A 27,063-nucleotide genomic window follows, 5' to 3' on the forward strand; every position below is an offset into this window, starting at 1 on the left:
AACCGAAAACATTGAACTGAAAAAAAAAAATAGAGCTTACACACAAAAATGAAGTTCATATCTGAAATCAGCATACTCAAATTACGGTAAACGAGGTGTGTGTATCAATGCAACAAAAATTTTGTTCCCCAGTGTTATCTTACTACATGTCTCTTTAGTCCTCAGGACATAACTGCTAGATGTGAAATAAAGGATAGCATTTTTTAATCTTTTAGATATTATAATATTAATAGTTCTATTATTTGTGTCATTAAATTCGGTCATCTACTATGTGCTGATATTTACTTGTATTGTCATTTTAAAATTATTATTATTATTATTATTATTATCAAAGAAGTAAACAACTAAATATATTAAAGTTAGTTTGAATGAGAGACAATTGTAAATATCAGAACTAAAAAACGTGTGGATTTATGATACATTTTCTGAATTATTTCAGAAGAAAAAGGTGCCTTTATGCGTATCTTTTAAATATCCAGTTAGTAAAATTGAAATATCGAGAATTTGGAGAACTACCACGACTAGGTACAAGATTGCTTTATTATTAGAAAATTAACAGAACTATCTACCTCATGTGCCTTTTTCAAAAATAAAATTTCACTTACTCCTTTACTTTTTCTCTTTAATATCTTATTTCCTAATTTATTTCATTTTTTTTTTTATTTTCAGCGTTATTCGACAGTTAGATTGCACAAAACTAACAAGGTAGGCTTCTTCTTCTTTTTACAAATTTGACTGCCACCTCTCTTTCGATATTTGACAAGATACAAAGAAGGGAAAGGAAATGTAAAACAAAAGCTTCATAATTATTTAGCAAACTAAAGGTTGTGGCCGGCCAGATGGCCAATATTCAATTGACGGACAAGTGGTCGTTTTGTTCGTTAGAAATTTTAGGGGGAGGTGGCGATTTTATTTGATCATTGGGTGATACCTAGCAATGTAGCTAGCAAAATGTTTTAGACAGGGGGAGGGAATGGCTTTTTCAGGGCAGCCAGGCTTTTTACATGCTACAGCAAACCAATATGAGAACATAAATATCTCACCGTACAAATATACATATTCCAGATATATATATATATATATATATATATATATATATATATATATATATATATATATATATATATATATATATATATATATACAGGGTGACTGGTAATTCGATGCATTCCTTGCAAGAGGATATTCTGCAAGTACTTTGGAAAATTTTCACTCACACGAACTGGGAATCGCAAATCAATAGTTTCTGAGTAATTTGTACAAGTGTGATTTCTTTGAAATTTGCCGATTAACGAGAGATGCGCCAAAAAACTTTCACCCTGATTCACTTCCGCATATCGTAAAGCGATTTAAATTTTACGTATGTAATCCTGCATATCTACGTAGTTCATGTGGTAACGTACAGCTCGTAACTCTGCACCGTTGCTGTGTTATAGGTCCGAACGTTAAGTAAGGTATAGTAGTCCAAAATCCATTACTACATCTCAGAAAGCAGCGTGGCAACATTGCAGAAGTACTTGTTCCTAGGAAATGACTGCATGGTTGGAAACAGGTGGAATGAAGAAGGTGTGCGGTCAAGAAGAAAAGCGAACTATATTTGATTTCATACCCAGAGTCGTGCATCTCTCTGGCCAACATTCGAACATTGAACGGGTGCGTTGTTTTCCAGGAGGCGGACACCGTTTCTCAGCGTGTCACCCTCTAGGATTTCACAGAATCCCGCAACGCACGCAGCAGTGAGGCATAGTATATCCTGGTAGTTGTAGTACCCTTTGTCTGGAAAGCAAGTAGTAATACCCCATGCTGATCCCAAATAAAATGATCATCACTTTAGTCGCTCAGAGTTGAACACGAACTTCCTTTGGTGGTGATACGTCGGCACTCTGTCATTGATTTGACTAGGTTTTCCCTTGTTTTCTTTACTCCCACTAAGGGAAGGCAGGGATTATATCTACTATAAAGCCAAGGGCAGTTCCTGCCCAAATCCTAGACCCACGTAAAAGACTGATATGAACCCGGAGTTGGAGGTCCGAAGCCTTCCTTGAGTCATTCCCTTGCATAAATACATAAATAAAGAAAGAAAGAAATAGCAATGGAATAAATCTCTTTAACAACTCAAATCAAAATTACGATCATTGCCGTAGCAATTGCTACAATGAGAACCTAACGTTACAAGCTTTCTACAAAGGTAAAAATGTAAATCTTGGAAAGTCATAGCAAAATAATACATTTAGCACTGTAGCACTAACAAAAGCTTGTGAAAAATAAAAATAGAGCGTGGCATGCTGACAGCCTCCTGGAAAACAACGCACCCGTTCACCGCTCGAATGTTGGTCAGACAGATGCACGGCCCTGGGTATGAAATCCGATATAGTCCGCGTTTCTCCTTGACCGCACATCTTTTTCATTCCACTTCTTCCCAACCATGCAGTCATTTCCTAGGAGCAAGTACTTCTGCAATGTTGCCACTCTGCTTTCTGAGATGTAGTCATGGATTTTGGATTACTATACCTTACTTCACGTTCGGACCTATAACACAGCAACGGTGCAGAGTTACAAGTTGTACGTTACCCCATGAATTACATAGGTATGCAGGATTGCACACATAAAATTTCATCGCTCTACGATCTGTGGAAGTGGGTTAGGATGAAAGTTTCTCGCCCATCTCTCGTTAGGCGGCAAATTTTAAAGAAAACTCACATGTGCAAATTACTCAGAAACTATTGATTTGCGACTCCGGTTCATATATTTGAAAATGTTCCAAAGTACTTGTAGAATATCCCCTTGCAAGGAAAGCATCGAATTACCAGTCACCCTGTATATATACGTACATATTACTGTTATTATATTTGCAGTAGACGTACATTATTTTATTAAAACATGAATTTTGACAGTGAGTGAAGCTAGAATCACATGATACAGTCTAAGAAATGAACCAAGAAACTATCCATAAGGAAGCATTATTGTTTACTGAAATCCAATTATTTAACTTTGCGCTTATATTGGTATCAATGGTAAGAAAAAAGGAACAGAAAAAAACTCGGATACTCTTATGCATTGTACAGTAACAAATTCGCAACTACATGCATCCAGTTAAGTAAATAAGAGTAACAAAGCGGAATATAATTAAATGTGTTCACGTGGTTTATTTTATTTATTTATTTTATTTTTTCTTGCATATTGTATTATAAAGTAGAATCATTCTCCATTTGCTGAAAGTATTAAACCACATTTACAGACGAAATCTACTTAGTGATGTCAGAAATTCAATTGTGAGGCCGAGCCCCCCTTCCTCTGTCCACTTCGCCGTGACTACACTCCTGGTCAGGGACGGGCTGGCAACTGTATCACGGCGTTCTCTCTTACGAGGGTCGTGCAACTATACGAATTACCGTGAAAGCTTAAAATAAGAGTTCACCCTAGTAACTTAAAATAAGGGTCTACTGCATTAATACTTTTAAAACTGTATGTGACAATGTTATATGCTTTATCAAACATCAGTTTATGTTCCAACCTATAAATAGAAGTACATACAGTATATTAATATAAAAACAAAATAATAATTATGTAAGTTTTTAAAAAGTTTGCTAATACTAGAGAGCCCGATCGTCTATGTAATCTTTTGATATCAATAAATATGAAAAGCTTTGAGTTTTACGACCCACGGTTATGCCGGTTAGGCTAAAGGAGACGATGATTATGAGAAATGAATGAAAATGGTGGAATGAAGAAAGTGGGAGGAAACGGGAGAACCCCGAGGAAACCCACAAGCACGGTGTTTGTCCACCACAAAGTCCACACGGCGCGAGCTGGGATCGAACCAGGGACCCCAAGCACTGGAGGTAAACGCTCTACCACTGAGCCTAACCACTTTATCACCGCATTACATAACATTTCTTTGACTGTATCCTTTAGTTGCTATGTGATAAAAAGCCGTAAGATTCGCTGCCAGTTTCATCAAAATCACTAGTATAAAGGTTCGTACTTGTGTAATTTCTAACTACTTTTAGCATCGGTAGATCTATTCTAAGAAACTAAAACATCAGTTCGTAACCCTTTCTGTCTTTTGCATAGTCTCATAGATAGTATCCCAGCCAGTTCAATAGGTATTGTAATTCACTCCCTCGATTGCCATTATAACTTCAGGCCTAATTATATATTGCTTATATTACCAATAATAATAATAATAATAATAATCGTTAACTTATCTTATTTGCCCTTTCTTAATTATTTTGCAAGAGCCCATCGATGATTTGGTCCTATGTGTGCCGAAGATTGGAAACCAGTGATCTTACACATGATTTTAAAACAGTAAACAAATTGAAGTCAGGATAAAATAGTATGCAGTATATAAACTATAAATGTGAAATTCTCAGCAAAAAAAAAAAAAAAAAAAGCCTTTGAAAATCAAGTTTTCAGTTAAAATAAATACACATCTACTGTATAAATATATCTTAAATTACATGATTCTGCTGATCACAACAAAACAAACATATAATCCTCCGGCAGTTCCCATAACACGTGGAAAAACGGTAAAGCTAAACTTCATATTATGTTGTATATCATATGTATATGTTGCGAATATTGGGATCACGAACATACAGAAGAAGAATATAAGCGAAGTGTTGAATCCGGGATGTCAAACGGAACATCATACAAGCAAGCATTACGGAAAACACGAATTCCTGTAGAAACAGGGGCTTTCTCCACAGGAAGTGGGTTTTCTCTGACTTTTTGCTGTTGCACGCGATCTTATCAAGCACGAAGCAGGATGGATCGTCATATAGTTCATGTGCGGTTCCCACAGATAGTAACACAACATACTTCTTAATTTGTATTGTGTACAGTGCATGAGTTATGTCGCATTTTAATAATTAAATTTTTAACTCTTTAACAAGCGTAACTGTAGCAGAAGAGAGCATTATTTGAGAAAACTTAATAATACAGTTAAGTTTATATTCCACATCAATCTTATAAAGTTGTAAACATATCAAAATATTTGCTTCCGTCTTGTCACCTTCAAGATGTACTGAAATGGGCGTCCACTTTAATCTTCTACTGATCCTAATTAATCTTCTCATAGCTACATCACTGGCTATAAAATGGGTAACACCTTCCACGACCTGTCAATGTCTGATGGGAATGGAGGTCTTGGTTTAAAAAAAAAAAAATGTCGTTCATGATAGTGTTACAGTTATTGAAAATACCCAGAATATTTACCTATATACTCAGGTATATAGGTAAATATTCCGATTTCCAGCTGTCTTCCCCACGTTTGTATTTTAATTGGTATTTAATATTTATGATTCCAATTATGAATATGATTTTTTTTCATTGCAATATAACTCTTACTTGTAAAACCCGCATGACAATCAGTGAATATCTATCAGATAAATACTCTTTCCATCTCCTCTTTGAAATTATAAAGATATTTTTTTTTTAATTGTCAATGACAAAGAATAACATTTTGAATTGCCAGAACAATGTATTTTCTGTTGAGCCGAATGGCATCATCACGGGAATGTATATCCTACTGTTTGGATTCTCCTTTGGTCCAGGGTTCGATTCCCGGTGAGGACACCCGGCCGAAAAAGTGTAAAAGCTTTTTCAGTCCAGTCATCCTGAGTGAGGTTTTTCTGGGTTTTTCTCATTTACACCAGGCAAATGCCAGGGTGGTACCTAGCACTTCCTTCCTTCACCAAGCCTTGCTTCCTTCCCTTTCCTCCAATAGTGTGATCGCCGAGGGACGTCATCACTCATACACGACGGGCTAACATAGCCATAAATGTCGAAAGTCCAGAAAGCTAAATTCCCCTTCTCCTGTATTCTCCCTGTTTTGTTTTTTTCTCTTAAGTATTCCTTTTGAGTTTTTTTCTTAGAAGGTCTTTCCTTTCCTTTATCTTCAATATTGAACACAGTTCATAATATCTATTAGAGGGTGCATGGTGACCTGAAACGTCGTGGAAGTGCACGGAGTGTGTTCCTAATGTATATAGGCCTAATATTATTTTTCTATATTACATGTATTTTTCCTTTATCTCAATATATAGAGTTATCTATTAATAATATTTTAAAATATATTAATTATAATATCAGTGTGACCCTATTACATTGGAATACCTGACATAACTATACGGTTTCATTGCATCTAATAGCATCCTACGTTGGAGATCCAATAAAGATACTGTGTAAATTTCCATGTGTTTTTCTTCTCTTCTTTCTAAACGAATCAAACAAATCATAACTATAGGATTTGAATTTAAACTCCTGAAATTTTGTTTTCTGAGAGTTTTCTAAGGAAATGAAATCTTTGAGTTTTATGTCCCACGGTTATGCCGATTAGGCTAAAGAAGACGGTGTTGATGAGAAATGAATGAAATGGTGGAATGAAGAAAGTGGGAGGAAACGGAAGAACCCCGAGGAAACCCACGCACACGGTGTTTGTCCACTACAAAGTTCACTTGGCGCGAGCTGGGATTGAACCAGGGACTCCAAACACCAGAATTGAACGCTTTACTACTGAGCCATCGCGGCCCCAGTTTTCTAAGGAATAATATTTTTCGGTGAAGGTATCATAGACCGTACACAAAAGATGAAGTATATATAATAGACCTATATAATTTTTAAGTGCATTTATATTTAATTGAATCTATTGGCAACCTTAAAACAGGCTTTTATAAATTAGTACTTTTTTAATGAAAAATTCTAGTAGTTCTAAGAAATTAAGTTTAAAAAATAATATTCGTATTTAAATAAGAACATACGAAACGTCATTCTCTGTAAGAATCATCAGATTTTTTTTTTCTTTAAAAAAACGCTAACTAAACGAAATAAATTGAAGATTCACATACATAAAGATTTAATAATTTTAAACCATATTAGGCAATCAAATGATCAAATGTAGTAAAACAGAATCTCCCTCTCTCTCTCTCTCTCTCTCTATATATATATATATATATATATATATATATATATATATATATATATATATATATATATATATATATATATATATATATATATATATATATATATGTGTGTGTGTGTGTGTGTGGTGTGTGTGTGTGTATGTATATACTAGTATACAATGTTTTAGTACATAATTATCCGAAATTGTTGTTGAATATTTCAGTTGAAAAGAATGGAAATGAGAAGGAACTAGCTATAACCGACGGTTTCTTATTCTTACTTGTATTTAGTGTGTTAAATTCTGAAACCTTTCGATATTTCTGATTCAAATTGGCTAGGCACATGATATCTCCATGGTAGAGTACTCAACTCTGGTGTGTGAGCTCCTTCGTGGCTAAGCGGTTAGCATGTGCGCCTTTCGCACGGGAGACCCGTTTTCGGTTCCAATCAGGATCTCATGTGGTTCGGATTCCACGTTAATCAGTAGACCCCGTCTCATATAGTCTCACTGCTGAAAGGGACGTTAAACTAAAATATCATTCAATCAACTCTGGTGTGAGAGATCGCAGGTTCAGTCACAGATTGTGGAATTGATGGTAGGCAGCATCGTCTCCGTAGAATTTTCTCGAGATTCTTCCTTTTCCTCCTACATCCTCTGTTCAGCAATTATTTCATAATCGTTAGTTTGCTCCAATCACTCGTTTCCTTTAGCGTATATACCATAAGTGTGGGATGTGAAACTAGAGGGATTGATAAGTCGTATGTAATGGTTAGAAGTTCTTCCTACTATTTGAGTATTTATCCTGGTAAGGGATAAATATCCATTTTTATTTACCTACCCAGATAACTAGCCACGAAATATTATGAGTTCAGTTTAGAGTTCTATTGATATTCGAAACTAAAACTAGACAACAGAAATCATGATTGCCTTAACGTTTGGATCCGATGAGCACTTGACCTGGAACCCCAGACCATAGAGGCCGTATGCTAATCTGTGAACGTCATGTGCTTTGCCATAAATAAATATTGTCTTACTACACAGTAGTCTGTCTATAGTAAACTATAAAATTATATTTGTTGTAATGTTGTTATGTTAGTAATGGATATTGTGATTTGTCTCTGATTTACGTAATATCGCTGGGTTTGTATTGCAGTCACCTTTATCATAGTGCCACCTCACATGCCTCTAGACCAATTTACAGTTTACTTTTGTGAGTGGTTATCATAGTGGCTCCCAGCACACTGGTTTGCACATGGACCCCTAATGATTCTAAGAAGATGCTGATAAAAATAACTTTCAAAACACCCTCCTGACATAGGAGTTCCCTTTAATGTGATCAGATTTATTCCAATCTATGTTATTCCAATAATAATAATAATAATAATAATAATAATAATAATAATAATAATAATAATAATAATAATAATAATAATAATAATAATAATAATAATGTGTTGTTGAAAGTGTTGGTAGCCGTTGAGAGTCTAAACCTGTTGTTAAGTGTCGTGCTTTGTGCAGCCTTAAGAACTGTCCGATAATTCATATGTCTACCTGTTGCAGCATCAACATTTAATTAAGGGGCGAGAACATATGATGCGTGATTGTTTAGAACAACTTCTTAAAAGAAAGAAGAAAAAAACACACTTGCCGAGGCCAACGTGGGAAACAGTGCCACCAACTCTTAGAAAATGATTATGGTAATTGCAATGGCGTCTGTTGAGGGAACTCGACTCGGTAAAAATTTTAATTTTACCATTACAAGCTAAGGAAAGAAAGCTCCATACAGCTTCAGGAGATACAACAATTAGTACATTAGCTAAGATTTCTGTAACAATACAATTTGAGATTTTACTGATATGACTTCTCTAAAGAGCCACCATTGGAAGATCGATATAAAAATATATATAATGGATGATTGATTTAAAAATATATATAACTCTCGCAAAAAGCTTCCAAATGTTCTTCTTTTGATTCTTCAGCTGCACCAATAGTGCCCAATGTCGTGCTATAAAGCATGTGAAATAGTAAATGAAACATTCAAATAAATCAGCAACATAAAATTTGTAAAAAGAAAAGTTTAGCATGTGAAATAGTAATTGAAACATTCAAATAAATCAGCAACATAAAATTTGTAAAAAGAAAAGTTTAGCATGTGAAATAGTAATTGAAACATTCAAATAAATCAGCAACATAAAATTTGTAAAGAGAAAAGTTTAGCATGTGAAATAGTAATTGAAACATTCAAATGAATCAGCAACATAAAATTCGTAAAAACAAAAGTTTAACATGTGAAATAGTAATTGAAACATTCAAGTGAATCAGCAACATAAAATTTGTAAAAAGAAAAGTTTAGCATGTGAAATAGTAGTTGTGAAACATTCAAGTGAATCAGCGACATAAAATTTGTAAAAAGAAAAAAAACGTAAGAAAATATATGTTATACAAGAACAGCATGTTATAGTCATGACAGTCTTCAGGTTTAATAACAGTCTTGTTGATTTAAACAATATTCTCGCCTGAAAAGTAACATTTTTGTTTCTTTTAGGTAATACGGTGACATCCCAAAAAAGAAAAAAAAAGTTAATCTGGTAATCACGTTTGCAAAGATGTACCAAGATAAGATATTTTAATGGATATTATGAACACAGATTCGGATCTGTGTTCTGTACTCTATGTTGCTATAGTCTTCGTAATAAAACTTAATAATTTCAAATGCATTTCCATCCTTATGAGACAGTACAGTGTGCAGTTGAACATTAAGACGAAAAAATAGTGATAGTAAATTCAGAACAAATAAAGTTAGAAATTTATATATTTTTCGCTTCCTCCAATTTTCTTCAGTTTTTTTAGCACATAGTTTAGTAATTATGTGCTACGTGTGTGTTTTTATTCATTCATACAAAAGATATTCTTTCGACGGCTTGATTATGTGTTGATATAGCAAAGGAATGTACGTATCCTTTAACTTAAAACTTGCAGAACTTCATATTCTGATATAGGTACTATGAAGTGTAACATCCTTTTGTAGCGTTAAGGTTCTATAAGACCACATGAGCTAGTTTTGATAGTTTAACGCGGGATTCAAATTACCACTTAGGATCGAATCTCAGTCTACCGGCCGAAGCCAAGAGCGCTTATTACAGTAGTTAACCACAAAGGAGTTTTGTTGTGCCCACTAGCCTAGTGGTTAGCGCGCGCGGGAGCGTCTCGGTTTCGATTCCCGGTAATTTGAACGCATTATGGTGGTTCGGATTCCACCTTAGTTTTTAGAGACATGTTCCATATTGCCTTAGCGCTGAAAAGCGACACTAAATCCCAAACAAACACCAAGGAAGGAAGGAAGATGACTTAGATAATGCTCTCAAGATATGTACAGTATTTTTAAGGTTGCTGAAATAAATGCTCTGTTGATTATGCCTCTTACTGTGCTCACTTACATAGTATCACTTCTCTTCGCAAATCTTAAAAATGCTTTTGAAAATGAATAACATTAGCTTCTTCCTCTCTATCTCCCTGTTATCATCCTTTATTACACATATGATTATAACGTTATTCTTCCATATTTGGCAACACTGATGAAAATGTTTTCTAATATAATAACTACTCAGTTCGAGGAGCTGTTATAAAGGGAGACTGGTGTGGGAGGTGTAAGACTCAAGAATTATTTTTTATTTTTTCTCTCCTCTCTTCAGGAAGTCAATGGGAAGATGAGCAGCAATTTATCCTTTTGTTTTATTCTTATCATTTTTTTTCTCTTTCTTTTGTAAGTTAATGACTCCTTCTACCTTGGCAATTCAACACGTCTTTGAACCCACAATCTTTTATGGTGCTGTTTCAATTTATGTGCGGAAGCATAGGCGCTTATATTCTTGATTATGGGAATATTACTCGACCTGAAGCTACAATATCTCCCCCGCTGAGACGAATTTTGAGAGAAAAAAGTCGTCCATATAAAGTATAATAAGGAGCATATATTTTAAAGTTGAATATTTGATTTCTTACATTATGAACGATTTAATAGCTCAATATATCATCTCCATTTCCTACAATGGATTATACGTATAAACGAAAAATAGATTGTGCATACTATTTTTATGTATGCAATACGTTGTGCTTAATACAATAATACTACTACTACTACTACTACTACTACTACTACTACTACTACTACTACTAATAATAATAATAATAATAATAATAATAATAATAATAATAATAATAATAATAATAATAATAATAATAATAATTTTAAAAGGAAAACATGTCAGTCTGTATATCACGCTATCCTAGAAAGTTATGCAAATTGCTTAAGAGTTAGTTGTAGAAATACAAGGTATTCAATGAGAATCTTAATACTAAATGACAAACGTCTCAAAGTGAAATGAAATAAATTATTTTAGTTTAACATTCCACCATTATGCCCGTTAGGCTAAGGGGGACATGTGATTGAGGAAAGTGAATGATAGTGGAAGAATTAGTGGAATGAAAGTATGGGAGGAAACGGGAACACTCCGAGAAAACACGCGGATACGATGTTGTCTGCTACAAACTTACTTGACTGGGAATCAAACCAGGGACCCCACGTATTTGAGATAAGCGTTCTACCACTGAGCCACTTTGTCCCCAGGCAAACATTTCAGTCTGTAAGTCACACTAATCGTAATACTACAGAGTAATGCTAATATATGTCGTTAGCTAAACCACTGTTTATCTGCCTGACGCTGATAGATGTCGTATCTGCTCTATCGCTTGGCTTTATAACTAAGCCCTTGAATAATCACATAAATATGGTATGGAATGATTGTAGTATACAGCGGGCCGAAGGCTTCTAGGGAACAACTCTTAATAATAATATAAATAGATTCCTCTAATGTTAAACCAAGTGCATAATAATTGCAAGATGTGTTATGGACTCTGTAGTCACCGATAACCGAGCTGTACGACTATTCATTTAATAGCCCGTCAGAATATACTCGTTGTACATCAGTACTAGAATACTAATTGCTGGTGAGACTACATATAATTAATGTGAATCGACGAACCAAACAAAATTATGTTGAGTATAGAGTCAATTGATAGAAGTAATAGGGCCGAATTAAAGGGGGGCTTAGGGGGGCTATAGCCCCGGGCCTCCAGCTGGATAGGGGTGTCTACTCTGATCAAAATCTCAACTGGCTATCTAAAAGTGAAATGAAATGAAATGAAGTGAAAGAAACATAAAGATACAATCACCATCATACAATAAAATATGACCAAAAATATGAAACATATTCCCTTAACATTCCTACTGTAGACCTACTTTCACAAAAAAATATTAGTCAAAGTCAGCAGGGGCCACATACTTTTTCTAGCCCCGGGCTTTCCAAATTGGTTAATTCGGTCCTGGGTCTGGTCTGCTAATAGACTAACAATGGCCCTGGTAGCTTTTCGCGCTGGACTAGGGGTTAGCGCTTACGACTTCGGTGTATAGGATTCCAAGTTCGCTTCCCTATGAAAGAGTATTGAAATACAAAGGCTCTAAATTAGTCATTGTTCGATCATAAATATCTTTAGTTAGATAAAAACATGTAAGCATGTACGAACGCTACTCATATGAGTTTACAATAGACATCTTATGTGAGAATTTTCTCAGTATCTTGTTTCACTAATTCTTCTATAAGCATTTATTCTCTTCAGCATAGGGTACAAACTTAAGATGTTATATTACGTATCACTTTATCTTAAATATTATCCTATTTATGATAGAGAAATATGTGACTGTAACACTAATATCCTCGAATGTTATACAACCCTGCTTAAGAGATGTGTAATGCTGTTGCAGAAAGACAAGGGGCAATGCAAATTCCTTACAGCAGTGGTTCTCAACCTTATTCCTATCATAACCCCCCATTTTATCACCTCCTCTTGCCAGAGACTCACTTATAATTTCAGGTTTGTAATAAGCTTGTGTGGGATTTTTAATATAAATATTGCGGGGATCTCACGATATCCATCTATTTCTATAATAGTAGAACCCATTTCTTGTGCATAGTGGATACAGAAACTTCTATAAAAGCGAATGAATGAGAACCAAATTTGGTCAATTCATTCATGTTACAAATATCGAATCCGATTCAAGATACTGTTTCAAAATGGAGGCCGTTTGAAAATTTTGAAACTTCATAACTCCCTTAATTTTGGGCCATATCAGGGGTAAAATTGGATCTAAAAAGGTAGGGGGATGCATGACGTCACACCGTCTCCTGTGCCTATCTTGGCCTATTGTAATAGTTTAGGAATGAGGGACGCCATAAGATATTTTTTGGAAGTGAGACAACGGCCTCAGCCCGCGTTCCCTCTCAATTTTACCACTGGGTCATATGATAAAAAAATGTTGAAAATGTTTAGTAGACCCATTTTTGTTGTTTTTAACAGTATGTCTAAAAATAAAAATATGCGTATCAGAACAAAATTCAAAATAATATTCAAAAATATTTTCCGGTATTAGATTCTAATTATATTTGTCTCTTCCGCTTATCTTCGCGATTCCCATGAAACTCTCTCGCGACCCACCTATATGTCGCGACCCCCAGATTGAGAAACCCTGATATAGGGGAATTATTTTCCGGATTTCAGTAAAACGAAATGGAACTTTAATAATAACTTGATCCTACTATTTTTTTCTTCGAATCTATTTCAATATCTTTTGCTAAATATATTAGGATTAGGTTTTAGATTTTTGGCCTTTCGACATCTATGCCCATGTTAGCCGATCACACTCTTTGAGGGAAGGGAAGAAAGGAAGCGGCAGGGACCTTTATGTTGGGCACCATCCCGACATTTGCTTGGTGTGAATGAGGAAAGCCTCAGTCAGGATTTCTGGCCTGAAAAAACTCTTATACTTTTTGGACCGAGTGTCTCTAACACTTAAATATTGTGGTATATGTAGGGGTAAAAGTGGGAGGAACGCGGGAGGCGCCGTCTCTCCATCTCCAAAAAATATGTATGGCGTCCCCCTAGTTCCTGAAAAATTACAATGGGCAAAGATAGGCAAGGGGCGGTGTGACTTCATGCGTTACCTACCGTCCCCCTACCTATTCAGATCCACTTTTACCCCTGGGTATATGACATTAATATTGGATAATCAAATTTATAATATAACTCAAATTTATTTTCTTTAAAAACAAGGAACATGTAAATGAACTTGAAAAAGAAATAAGTAAAATTACATAAAATTAAATTTGCGATTTATTTCAGAGAAAAACAAAAGAATAATTCCCTATATAAATCAATGAATTAAAAAGAAGTAAAGATGGCACTAATTCTCAACACCGTTAATACAATAAATAAACCAGATGTTCCTGCCATTAACGTGTAGGTTTGCCAAAATGTTTTATATCTATTTATTAAGAGCTAGTGTGGAAATTGGTTAAAATTGCAGACAAAAGGTTATGAATACTTTTTTATTAGCAATTACCGTAAATACTTGTTATCAAAATATGATTCACTTTAAATTATGAATTCTGCGCTACCTTATGTTGTCATATATAATAAAATACACGGCTCTGTCTGTGTTCCCACACTTGATACAATTGTACCAAATTCAGCCCTTTTTGTCGTTCATCGACCCGTTGGTACCGCGCTGACATTTTCAGTCCCTTTTCTGAAAAAGTTGGTACAATTCTACCTAATTCAGCACTATTTATTAATAATGTGTTTTGGTATCTTTTAGGGAAGGTTCTATGACCCAGGGCCGGATCATGAATCCTGCGAACTACGCGTTCGCAGGAGACGCCAGGTGAAGAGAGCTTCAAATTGGAAAATGAATTTTGTGCTTTAAATGTGGATATTTATTAGAGAAAATGTTATGATGAAAAAAAATTCAAATTGCTTCAAATAAATATTGTACGGACTGAGATACAGATAAAATACATCAAAAGAACAATAAAGTCGAATATTTACGTAATTGGCTGCAAAACACCCCTTTATAATTAAAATGAACTCACATCAATGCTACACCCACAAGCGATGCTTGTTTGAGGAAAATTTCCCGCGGCGCTAGGAGATTTACGAAATATATTTTAAAGGGAGATTTTTACGAATATGAAATAAAATGTACGAAAATTTAACCTTTCAATAGATGTTATATTAAACACTACGGCTGTACGACTAAAGACAGCAGCATTCTTTCCACAATCCCACTATTTGCACAAAATGCCAATATAACAGATCCTTCCTTCCTCTGCCAACAACCCTTCCGCGATCTTGCTAGAAAATATCATTGCCAGATATATCATTGCCAGATAATGAAATAGATCAATAAACAAACGGAAGTTAACTGCACGTGGTGCTTACGGATTGGGTGGAATTATCACAGTAGAAATATATGCCTTTTAGGGTGTTCCTCTTTGTCATAAACAGTGTCCCCGCGTAGTGCATCAGTTCAATAACCACAGTTAAGAGTTCAGAAAGATCAACGTAAATGAAATGTCATTATCAAAATACAAGCGACTAGGCTTTTGTCCATTGGTCCAGGGAGGGGCGTATACTAAAAAAAAAAAAAAAAAAAAAAAAAAAAAGGACGGGCGGTACAGATTTTTTTAATGATTTTTGAGGGAATTTTTAGGTTCCTGTAAGGTACTTGCGGCAAATAAGATCCGCCTAAGAATAATTGCTTTATTACGTAAATACTTATAGTGTAATACACATAAATTGATATGCATTTTATTTGCCAACGTTTTATCTATCTTATGGCATATTTACTTTAACTTAAACATTGAGCTAACTGTATGAGAAACGTATTGAAAGAGAAACATACAAAATGGCCTTAATACCCACATGATAGGTAAATATGGCCCACTATTTGAAAAGTAAAATCGTACGACCTGAGAGACCACTGCAACTTAATTAACACCTAATATTTTTACATCACTTCAAATACTAATAATAAAGCGATATTTAGTAACAATATGGATATGAAATAATAAGGATATAGGAATCTCCCATATCTTATGCAGTCGTTAGTTAAGTCGTGGCAACTAACTGAATTTTAAAGAATAAGCTTGGACATATATTAAACAAGTCACCATTGGAAACAGATTTCACACTAACTTTCAACAATGTTTACACTTCATAATACTTGTAGCAAATGAATTCATCATCATCGGCGTCGATCAAAACAATGCATTCACACCCTTTACAGCTTCGCGTGTTTCCGATCCACTCTTTGGCGTATAGTGGACGATATAACGATACCTCGAACGCTCAGAACCGCACGAAAATGTGCTTATAATATACCCAAATACAGTGATATGAGCCATTCGCATGCATTATAATTAGAAATTTACATTATGAAAGACACCAATATAGAATTCAAACCTGCGAACCCCCATAGTCAACATGATAGACCGCCCTACTACAGAGGCTGGCATTGGCCAAGTAAGAACAACAAAACAACACACATTCAAGTTGCCAGTTTCCCGTATACATGTTTTGTAGAGTAATGAGGGCCAGTAGATTTTTGGTGGGTCGTATTTACCGACCATGTACTCGTCATTTTATAAATCATTATTTACAAATATGATTCAGACTAAAATGAAGTAACTACTATCCCAAATACTAAACACTATGATCATCACAAACATACAAGATATTTCGCGTTAGCTTTATTCTACACACAAAAGATGAATTTATCTTGCCTCCGCAAAATTATGTCAACTCATGGAAACTGACTTCTCGATGATTCAATACTGCCAGCGTTCCGTCTAAACATGGACAGGAATACGAACACTCTCAAGCAGCATTGTGTGAGTAATCGCTACTTGTGACATTGCCAGATTTCCCCTACAGTGCTTCTAACATAGGAAATTTTGCACTGGGCCTTATTTCCCTCCGGGCCTTATTTACCACAAGTACCTTATCAATGGCTCACAATCGCTGCCCACAGCTTAATGCCCATTTTGTCAATGTCTATTAGTCCATTTGTCATTCGTCAACATTTTCGTTTATATCCTGAGTCGTTTTGTTCCTTTTTATTATTATTTAGAATGATGTGTGTTTTCACTTTACAATAGTACTTCGTTATTCATGTAATAATAGTGGCCAACAATATAAAAAAAAAAAAAACAGGTGAAGCATTTTATCGAAAAAGAAAGCTACGAAACTTGAAAGAAGATGAGAGGCAAACGAAAGCTCTAAAAAAGTTTCTTTCTATTTCTGGACAAAATTTCGAAAGTGATAATCACACAAAAGTTGACGTGAGGGAGTTGTCAATACCAGATACTGTTAACGAAGCATTTGCAAGTCGACAAACTTTTGAAACTATAAGTTTATTTTACTTGATTGCAGTAATTTAATTGTTAAATTAAAATGGAATGAATACGACCTCTTCCGTTACTGGTCTGAGTTAAATTTATTGTATTTCAAATTTGTTCTAATACAATTGCTAATCATGGAGTATGTGTATACAGTCAAATTCGAAAGGGTAACTCGAAAGGCAATCAGAGCAGTGCATACATATGCTCGTTGTATTATAACAGTATAACAATCATTATCAATCCATTTTCTCGTATGAAATTTAGATAGGGCGATATTTTTAAACATTTGGTAATTGTCCTACTAAAAAGTAGAGTTTTGATTATTAGTTACTTGTGTTCAGCGATGCATCGACGTAGGTGGTCCGAGAGTCTGGATCCACCAGAACTTTTAATTTTTAAGAAAATTAGCACAATTTCATAGGGAAAATACGCAAAATTATTTGCATTTTGTATACTACTCCGAAAAATCTTCGGACCCAAAAGATAAATCTTTGGCGCGGCTCTGCTTGTGTTTACATTGTGTTACTCATTGCCTGATTTCAAACGTCAATGTTGGAAATTGACATGAAAGGCTGAATTGTTTTATAAGCCTAAATGACCCTGAAAAGAGTGGGGGAACCTGATTTCGAAGTTCCGCTATTGGATCGAAGACAAATTAAATATCGATTAAGGCACACACTCTTGTCATTTGTTGTGTATTAACACGTTGGCTGCCATGTGTATGGATTTCCATACACACAGTCCTTCATGCAGCGCCTCGTGTATGGTTTTCCATACATACAAATATATATTACACTTTTCACGTTTGCTCTATAGGTGTGTATGCTATTACATACATATGACGTAGACGTAAAAATTTAATACGCATGCCGCGTGTATGCAAAACCATACACAAAGAAAATTATACATTTATGGGGTTAAAACAAAGGCGAAAACAAAGCATTAGTGGCGGATTGTTGCCCGTGGCGCACAGATGAGAAAGGTCAAAATATATAGTGGCGGTCAACGTTTAAACAAGTTCAGCTAAAATTAATAAAGAATTATTTGAGATCAACTATATCTCAAGAACGATTAAGTAGACTAGCTTCAATGGCCATTGAAAATAACATACTCATGAAATGGATGTAATAATAAGAGATTCTGCCAAATTTAAAGCCAGAACAGTGTCTTTATAACATGAACTTTTCAGTAACGATGAAAACTAGAAATTAAGCTAATTACCATAGTCGTATCACTAGAAAATACTAAGTAAATGTGCTTTTAATGAAGCATAAGAAACATACCTCTTTGTCAAAATCGAACCTGTGTTAATGTTAAACTTGAATATCATGAGTTTTATTCTGTTTCAACTTTAATGTTTCAATCGTACTTGTCAAAATACATCTTTAGTATACATCTTAGTTGTGTCTTGTTCTTATTTAATAGAAATGCTATTAATTATTAAAATTGGAAATTGTTCAGTATTCATCCTCAGTTAATTAGTTATAAATTCACCATTTTTCGTTAATATCACTAGTTAACAAATTTAAACTTTTTGTTTGTTACATGAGAAAAATCACCTGATCTTAAAGGAACTTTTTGCGCTGAATTCGAATATGCACTCAGTTTCTCTCCATCACGTACAGTTTTCCCGTAACAGAGGGATTTTCGGGAAATTCCCTCAAAAATTTCCCTTTTTCAGATATTTTGTTCCCCTAGCTCCTGTCCCCTTACATATAGTAACATAGAAATTATACCTAAGTATACCTTGATTTATATTTAATAAACCCTAACAGTTTCGTAAAAATCGCTTTGTTCTTTCTAGAGAAATAAATATATTTGTATGTATACTGTGTGCACTGTTTATTGCACCTGATAGTAATGCTTTCAGATCTCCTGAGTTGGGGTAAAAACGATTTGCTTTATTACTACAAACACAGACATAAAAATGAATATTTACAATAGTCAACAACACACTTGTATTGCTCTCTGTAAATTAGAAACGTGTATAAAAATAGAATGTACTTCCAACGTATATTTTTTTAAACGTACAGTATATGTATATCTTAATACATATATATATATATACAATTCTCCAAATTTTTTTCGTTTTGTTCATGAAATGGTTATCAATATTTGTTATCAAATGTTATGTTATCAAACATAATTTGTGCGTCGTGCTACGTCACTTTACTTGCATGGGCCAAAGGGAAACAGAGGTTCATGAAATTTGCTGTACCAATGGTGTGGAGAGAACCCACCAACCATCTGGATGATTGTTATTTTTGTCTCACAGTAGTTAAGGGACATTCTAAAAAAAGCAAATACACAATAAGTTATCCCAACGTTAAATCCGCAATTAGACCTATTCCGCACGGGGATGAACTTCCACTTCCCGAGGCCCCTACCAACTGGGAAGAGATATGGCCAAAAGACTCTGATGATGATCATGACCTTGATGAACCATCGACATCAACATGTACATCCAAGGATCCAACGTTCATCCCTGACTGTGTTCGCGAGCCACATTTCATCCGGCAATGTGAACTTAATGACCTAGTCCGTGATTTGCACCTGACAAAACAAGAGGCGGAACTTCTGGGATCAAGGCTCCAGCAGTGGAACTTACTGGATGCAGAAACGAACATATCAGTGTACAGGAAAAGGCATGTTCAATTTTCAAGCTATTTCTCAATGCAAGATAATGTGTGCGTATGTACGGATATAAATGGGTTGATGGCGGAGCTAGGAATTCCTTACGTTCCAGAAGAATGGAGGTTATTTATCGACGCGTCAAAGGTCAGCCTTAAAGCTGTCCTTTTACATAATGGAAATAAAAAACCTTCTATGCCACTTGCGCACTCAGTGAAGATTAAGGAATCCTATGACACCATGTCAACTTTGCTAAATCTTATAAATTACAAGGACCTTTGTTGGCAAATATGTTGTGATCTCAAGGTAGTTGGTATTTTATTAGGACTGCAGTGCGGTTACACGAAGTACCAATGTTTTTTATGTTTATGGGATAGCCTAGCTGATGACAAACATTATGAAGTGAAGGAATGGGAACCTAGAGTGAATTACGTACCTGGAGAATGCAACGTCAAATACGCTCCTTTGGTAGATCCTAATAAGATATTACTACCGCCACTTCATATCAAGTTAGGACTTATGGAAAACTTTGTCAAAGCCATGGACACATCTGGTGAAGGTTTCAAGTATTTGCGACATAAGTTCCCTAATGCTAAGATTTCAGCGGGAGTGTTTATTGGTCCCCAAATTAGGAAATTAATGCTTGATGATAGCTTTGACAGCAAGTTAAACAGTGCTGAGCTAGCTGCCTGGACAGCATTTAAGTGTGTTGTGCGCAACTTTCTGGGCAATAACAAAGCTGAGAGTTACACAGAAATCGTACAGGACATGATACAGAAATACAAAGAGTTGGGTTGTAGGATGTCTTTAAAAATCCACTTTTTGCACTCCCACCTCAGCTTCTTTCCTGCTAACCTAGGTGCTCTCAGCGACGAACAGGGGGAAAGATTCCACCAAGATATAATGGCAATGGAGAAAAGGTACCAGGGACGATGGGATCCTTCAATGATGGGGGACTATTGTTGGAGTCTTGTTAGAGAATGCAACATTTCTTACAAAAGAAGGAAGTAGTGTACGTTTTTGTAACCCAATGGAATTTCATATATTGTGATAGTTTTGTCTTTTCATGACCTTTTGGTACATTTGTATTATTGTTTATTGTAAATTGTCACACTTGTAAATTATATTGTATTACATTTTATATATGTGTTTGTGGTAATAAAGCCAAACGTTTTACCTCAACTTAAGAGATCTGAAAGCATTACTATAAGGTGCAATAAACAGTACACACAGTATACATACAAACACATTTATTTCTCTAGAAAGAATAAAGCGATTATTACGAAACTTGGAGGGTTTGTTAAATATGAATCAAAGTATACTTAGGTATAATTTCTATGTTAGTATATGCAAGGGGACAAGATCTTGGGGTGTAAAATAAACGAAAAGGGAAATTTTTGAGGGATTTTCCCGAAAATCCCTCTGTTAGGGAAAATCGTACGTGATGGAGAAAAACCGAGTGCATATTCGAATTCAGCGCAAAAAGTTCCTTTAAGAACAGGTATTTCCTTTTATGTAACAAAACCTTTGTTAACTAGTGTATTCAGAGGTAGTCCAGGCCGGTAGCCAGCCTAAAAATGTAGAGGGAGCCCGGCTGAAGTTAGGTGGCCCGATCCAACCATATTGTAGTTCATTTGCAAGCTTACTGTGAAACATTTAGGGAGGCCGGTCCCCCTAGAACTCTTCTGGATACGGGCCTGAGGTAGACTACATATATTGAAGAAATATTCAACTGTGACAATTATTTGAAGAAATCTTATCCAATAAAATTTTCTACTCTTCTATTATCATTTAGGTGGGGGTGCCTAAATATTGTTTGCTTACACTTAAGAAATGTCTAGAAACGACCCTGCTAGGACCCTCTACCGGTTTTACATTTTTTACGAATGTCGGTTTACTTACTTTATATTCTTCTTACAGTTTATTATCATCCATCGGTCATGAAATAAGCGAGAATAATGTGCAATAATTTATATTTTAATATTATATTTTAACGTACTGTTCATATACGAACTAGGAGATGATCGATTTGTTCCCCGTTGTGTATATATTTTGTCATATATGGCCATAATACCGTTTTGGTTTATTGGTCACTTTGAAATAGAAGCGCGTTTGGTTTCCTTACAATACATACCGAAGATGATAATTATTTTTTCATTTAATTTTGCGGCCTCTTTTATACTTCCTACGTGCGAGAAGTTTCATCTACTTCCACGGTTATTCAGGGTTCTCCTATTTGGATGTTTTAAAAAAGAGCACTTTCTTGATTTGGACTCTTGGAAGAAGGGGGGGGGGTTCTAGAACTTTACGTTTTTAAGTTTCGTGTTATACAGTCATGTATTACACTGGTATAAAATAATGAATTCAGCCCTTTTTGTTTCAATTTGGTACTATTTTTCAACCCACTCCAGAGCTAGGACTGTGGCAACACTGCTCTGTCTTACTTGTCTTACTTATTGTATACTCATACATATCTATGATACTACGCATATAAAGGCAATTTTGCTTTTATTTGATGAAAATTTATTTAAAAAATCTTTTGGTAATAATTACCAGAGGATAAAATGAATTTGCTTAAAAAAAAACAATTAATCTCGTTTTCTTTTTATGACAACTTGAATAAGTAATAATGGAATTTCCTTGTTATTTCTCACACTTGATTCAATTCAATATGAGAAAAATATCTCAGCCTTTTCTTTTCTATTATTATCATTTCCGTTTATTTTCACACGAAAAATTAATATTTGTAACGGATCTAGCCTATAAAAGTTAATGGAATTATTATTATTTAATAATAGAACAAATTAACAGTCGTGACAGTAAAAGAAAAAGAAGGAAAGAAAGAATAAAAAGACTCAATTAGCTTTTTTGGGGGGGAAAACTCTTATACTTGATTGTTTATTATTATTTTAATATATTTAATAATTTTATGAACGAAGTACGTTATTAGGTATTTAAGTTTCTGTTTAACATTCGAGATTGTTTTATGCACAATCAAGACAAGTATGCAAACAACTAATACAATAATAGTATTTATTTTAATTCATTCGAAATTTATTGGAGAAAAAAAAATTAAATTTATTTCAATTAAATAATCACTTTAAAAGTATCAATCAACCATTAAATAATTAATTATTTTCCTGCTATTAATATTTTATTACATAGAGCTTCTGAAATGAATATGAATATATATAGATAGATATAGATAGAATATATATATATATATATAGAGAGAGAGAGAGATAGATAGATAGATAGATAGATAGATAGATAGATAGATAGATAGATAGATAGATAGATAGATAGATAGATACTTTTGCCTATTTATACGAATATTATTGTTTTTGTTTTTAAGAAAAGAAAAAAATACGTTATATTTCTATGAATGGAATACTTTCATTGTGTTAAGTCAATTTCAGAAATAAACACTTAGCATAAAAGATGAAGACAGACTTATAATAAACAGGGTGGGCCATTTTAATTAATCCACGGAAATATCTGAAAAATGATAAAACATAGAAGAAATTTTTGAAGTACACGTTATATATTGCTAAGGGGGAAAACCAATTCCGCCCAAAGTACCCCTCCCCGCCCCCCCTAAATGGGGGTAACGGGGGGTAACTTTGAAATGTCAAATGGGAACATGGGTCGAGTAATACCTCGTTCGAAAGGTCTTGAAAAACTAAGTAACGCTGTACCAAAAGATGTCTCATATTGTGCACCAGTTTCAAAATGGCCGCCATGATATGGTTCGGAAACTCCAGTACCCGTAGTATGAAAACCATGGAAGGTAAATGAATGGAACAAAATTGAAATAATTAAATATCATAAGGCATATCGAATGATGTAATCCCTGTGATCCCAGTGGCCTCCCTAAAGGGGTCTTGTGGGCTAACTTCAAAATTTCAATGTCCGACCGGACAACGGTTCGGGCGTACGCTTGACCTACCCAATGCTGTTTGGAAGGCAGACTTCATGCATAGAGAATTGGTGCACTAAGTTAACGCGGATGGCCACAGTTACATTTTGATTAACTATTAGCATTCATGTCATATTGTGAGCTTGAGGGACGAAACGGTGTGTACGTATATCCCCGAAATGCTTTCTGAATAACCAGCACGCTTTGCATAAAAGTTTCTCTTTTTTTAGTCACTACAGCGTTATCCTTACAAACAAATGTTTCAACCACACCATACCTATTTGTAAGGTTAGCCTTAATTTACGAATTAAAGTAGAGTTCTCGTTTGAACTTTCACTTTACTTTCCACCCCACTCACATACAGAGCGCAGGGAGAGATTGTTTTGCAGGACTTGGATTTCTCTCTATACATTATGGCAATTTTACTCTAATATTTTTATCTCTGTTGTATTATTCTCGAGCCTTGAAACGCCTCCGTGGTTTTCCTATTTAATTTTCGTTATTTTCATTTATGTCTAACCGTATTCATACTATGGGCACTAGACGTTTTCTTAGACACAGTCAACATGTCTTTGCGATCATTTTGAAAACGGTGTCTCATGTCGAAAATTTTCTTACAGAAGCTGTTTGATATTAATTTGTCTATGTAACGTGATGTTACTCGCTTCAAGCTGCTATTTGAAATTTTCAAGTTGGCCCCGGATACCTTTCAGTTGGCCCTTGGAGTCACCCCGACAACACCTCTCGATGTGCCTTACGTCAGTTAGCTACTCCAGTTTTTCTTTTGTTGATTTATCTCCAATCGCTTTCATACTACGGGTACTAAACCTTTTCTCTGACACGGATACTATGTTTCGGCGGCCTTTTGAGAACACTGCCATTTCACATCAATCGTTTTCTCCTGCAATATGTTAGATTTTGCAAGATTTATCGAACGAGGTACCACTCGACTCATGTTACTATTTGAAATTTTGAAGTTAGCCCCCAAGACCCCTTTAGGGAGGCCACTGGGATCACAGGGACCACACCGTTCGATATGCCCTATGATATTTACGTATTTCAATTTTGTTCCATTCATTTACCTTCCATGGTTTTCACACTACGGGTACTGGAGTTTCCGAACCATATTATGGCGGCCATTTTGAAACCGGTGCACAATATGGAACACCTTTTGGTACAGCGTTACTTAGTTTTCCAAGACCTTTCGAACGAGGTATTACTCGACCCATGTTCCCATTTGACATTTCAAAGTTACCCCCCGTTACCCCCATTTACGGGGGGCGGGGAGGGGTACTTTTGGCGGAATTGGTTTTCCCCCTTAGCAATATATAACGTGTACTTCAAAAATTTCTTCTATGTTTTATCATTTTTCAGATATTTCCGTGGATTAATTAAAATGTCCCACCCTGTATATCTATATTCGGTTTATTTCTCACAATTATGGTTTGTAGAATAACAGGAGATGGATAATTAAGTGAATTATAATGGAATTCATGCAATGAAATGTTGGAGAACCCACCAACACGAGTTTACGCTCTTAATTTAAATGAAATTGTTACTACTTTGTATATTTTTGACAATTATTCTATCTTAGCTCATATTTTGCGTAAGTAAGCTTACCTTTTGTTTGGCAAGGAGAAAAATAAACATTCACCGATATGGCCTAATTTTGTAACTTCATAAATCGAACAAACAACTGACTTTTTATGTTGGTGCAATACTAAGATCACTGATTAAAATAATAATACACTGACTAAGAAACAAAACAAAACTTCCGGATGTAATAAAATAAGAGTTGATATAACGCAAATTCCTCTGATTCCAACATTCGATAAAAGTTGCATGTATATTACACGCTAAAAGTGGGCTTTACTTCCTGTTGCTGGTTTTCACTAAGTTCTTTTACTTACAAATGATTAATTACAGGAGATTATTCAAGGTTTTTCCTAACGTCAATAGCTATAACACTTTCTGCTTGAATGTAACATTACAATCTGATTCAAACCCGAGAACATCTTTTCTTTTTTTCTCTTTTTTTTAAACTAATTGTTACACATAACCCTTCGGGCCGCTTTACACTGTAGGTTAAAATCATGCTTAATTAAAATCTCTAATTCTTTACATTTAACAAAATTTATTTATTTATTTGCCCATCAACTACTCCAAGCTTCGTATCATCGCTGTATACTATAGGTTAAAATCATGCTTAATTAAAATCTCTAATTCTTTACATTTAACAAAATTTATTTATTTATTTGCCCATCAACTACTCCAAGCTTCGTATCATCGCTGTATACTGTAGGTTAAAATCATGCTTAATTAAAATCTCTAATTCTTTACATTTAACAAAATTTATTTATTTATTTGCCCATCAACTACTCTAAGCTTCGTATCATCGCTGTACATATAGGTTAAAATCCTGCTTAATTAAAATCTCTAATTCTTTACATTTAACAAAATTTATTTATTTATTTGCCCATCAACTACTCTAAGCTTCGTATCATCGCTGTATATATAGGTTAAAATCATGCTTAATTAAAATCTCTAATTCTTTACATTTAACAAAATTTATTTATTTATTTGACCATCAACTACTCCAAGCTTCGTATCATCGCTGTATACTATAGGTTAAAATCATGCTTAATTAAAATCTCTAATTCTTTACATTTAACAAAATTTATTTATTTATTTGCCCATCAACTACTCTAAGCTTCGTATCATCGCTGTATACTATAGGTTAAAATCATGCTTAATTGAAATCTCTAATTCTTTACATTTAACAAAATTTATTTATTTATTTGCCCATCAACTACTCCAAGCTTCGTATCATCGCTGTATACTGTAGGTTAAAATCATGCTTAATTAAAATCTCTAATTCTTTACATTTAACAAAATTTATTTATTTATTTGCCCATCAACTACTCCAAGCTTCGTATCATCGCTGTATACTGTAGGTTAAAATCATGCTTAATTAAAATCTCTAATTCTTTACATTTAACAAAATTTATTTATTTATTTGCCCATCAACTACTCTAAGCTTCGTATCATCGCTGTATACATAGGTTAAAATCCTGCTTAATTAAAATCTCTAATTCTTTACATTTAACAAAATTTATTTATTTATTTGCCCATCAACTACTCTAAGCTTCGTATCATCGCTGTATATATAGGTTAAAATCCTGCTTAATTAAAATCTCTAATTCTTTACATTTAACAAAATTTATTTATTTATTTGACCATCAACTACTCCAAGCTTCGTATCATCGCTGTATACTATAGGTTAAAATCATACTTAATTAAAATCTCTA

The 27,063-nt window shown here is 34.5% G+C and overlaps 1 protein-coding gene across 3 annotated transcripts in view; it reads left to right on the forward strand.

Moving 5' to 3' along the window:
* The window catches only part of LOC145668640 (uncharacterized), a 745,356-nt gene that overhangs the window by 87,788 nt on the left and 630,505 nt on the right, over window positions 1-27,063 (forward strand). For 2 of the 3 annotated variants that reach the window (XM_081736683.1, XM_081736687.1), the window contains exon 2: window positions 670-705. The exons of the other annotated variant lie outside the window; for it this stretch is intronic. In XM_081736683.1, coding sequence (XP_081592809.1) covers window positions 670-705 — 36 coding nt within the window. The remainder of the gene's footprint in view (window positions 1-669; window positions 706-27,063) is intronic. 3 annotated transcript variants of the gene reach the window in all.

Source organism: Thermobia domestica, chromosome 13, assembly GCF_964235325.1.
Source record: "Thermobia domestica chromosome 13, izTheDome1.hap1.1, whole genome shotgun sequence".
Lineage (NCBI taxonomy): Eukaryota > Metazoa > Arthropoda > Insecta > Zygentoma > Lepismatidae > Thermobia > Thermobia domestica.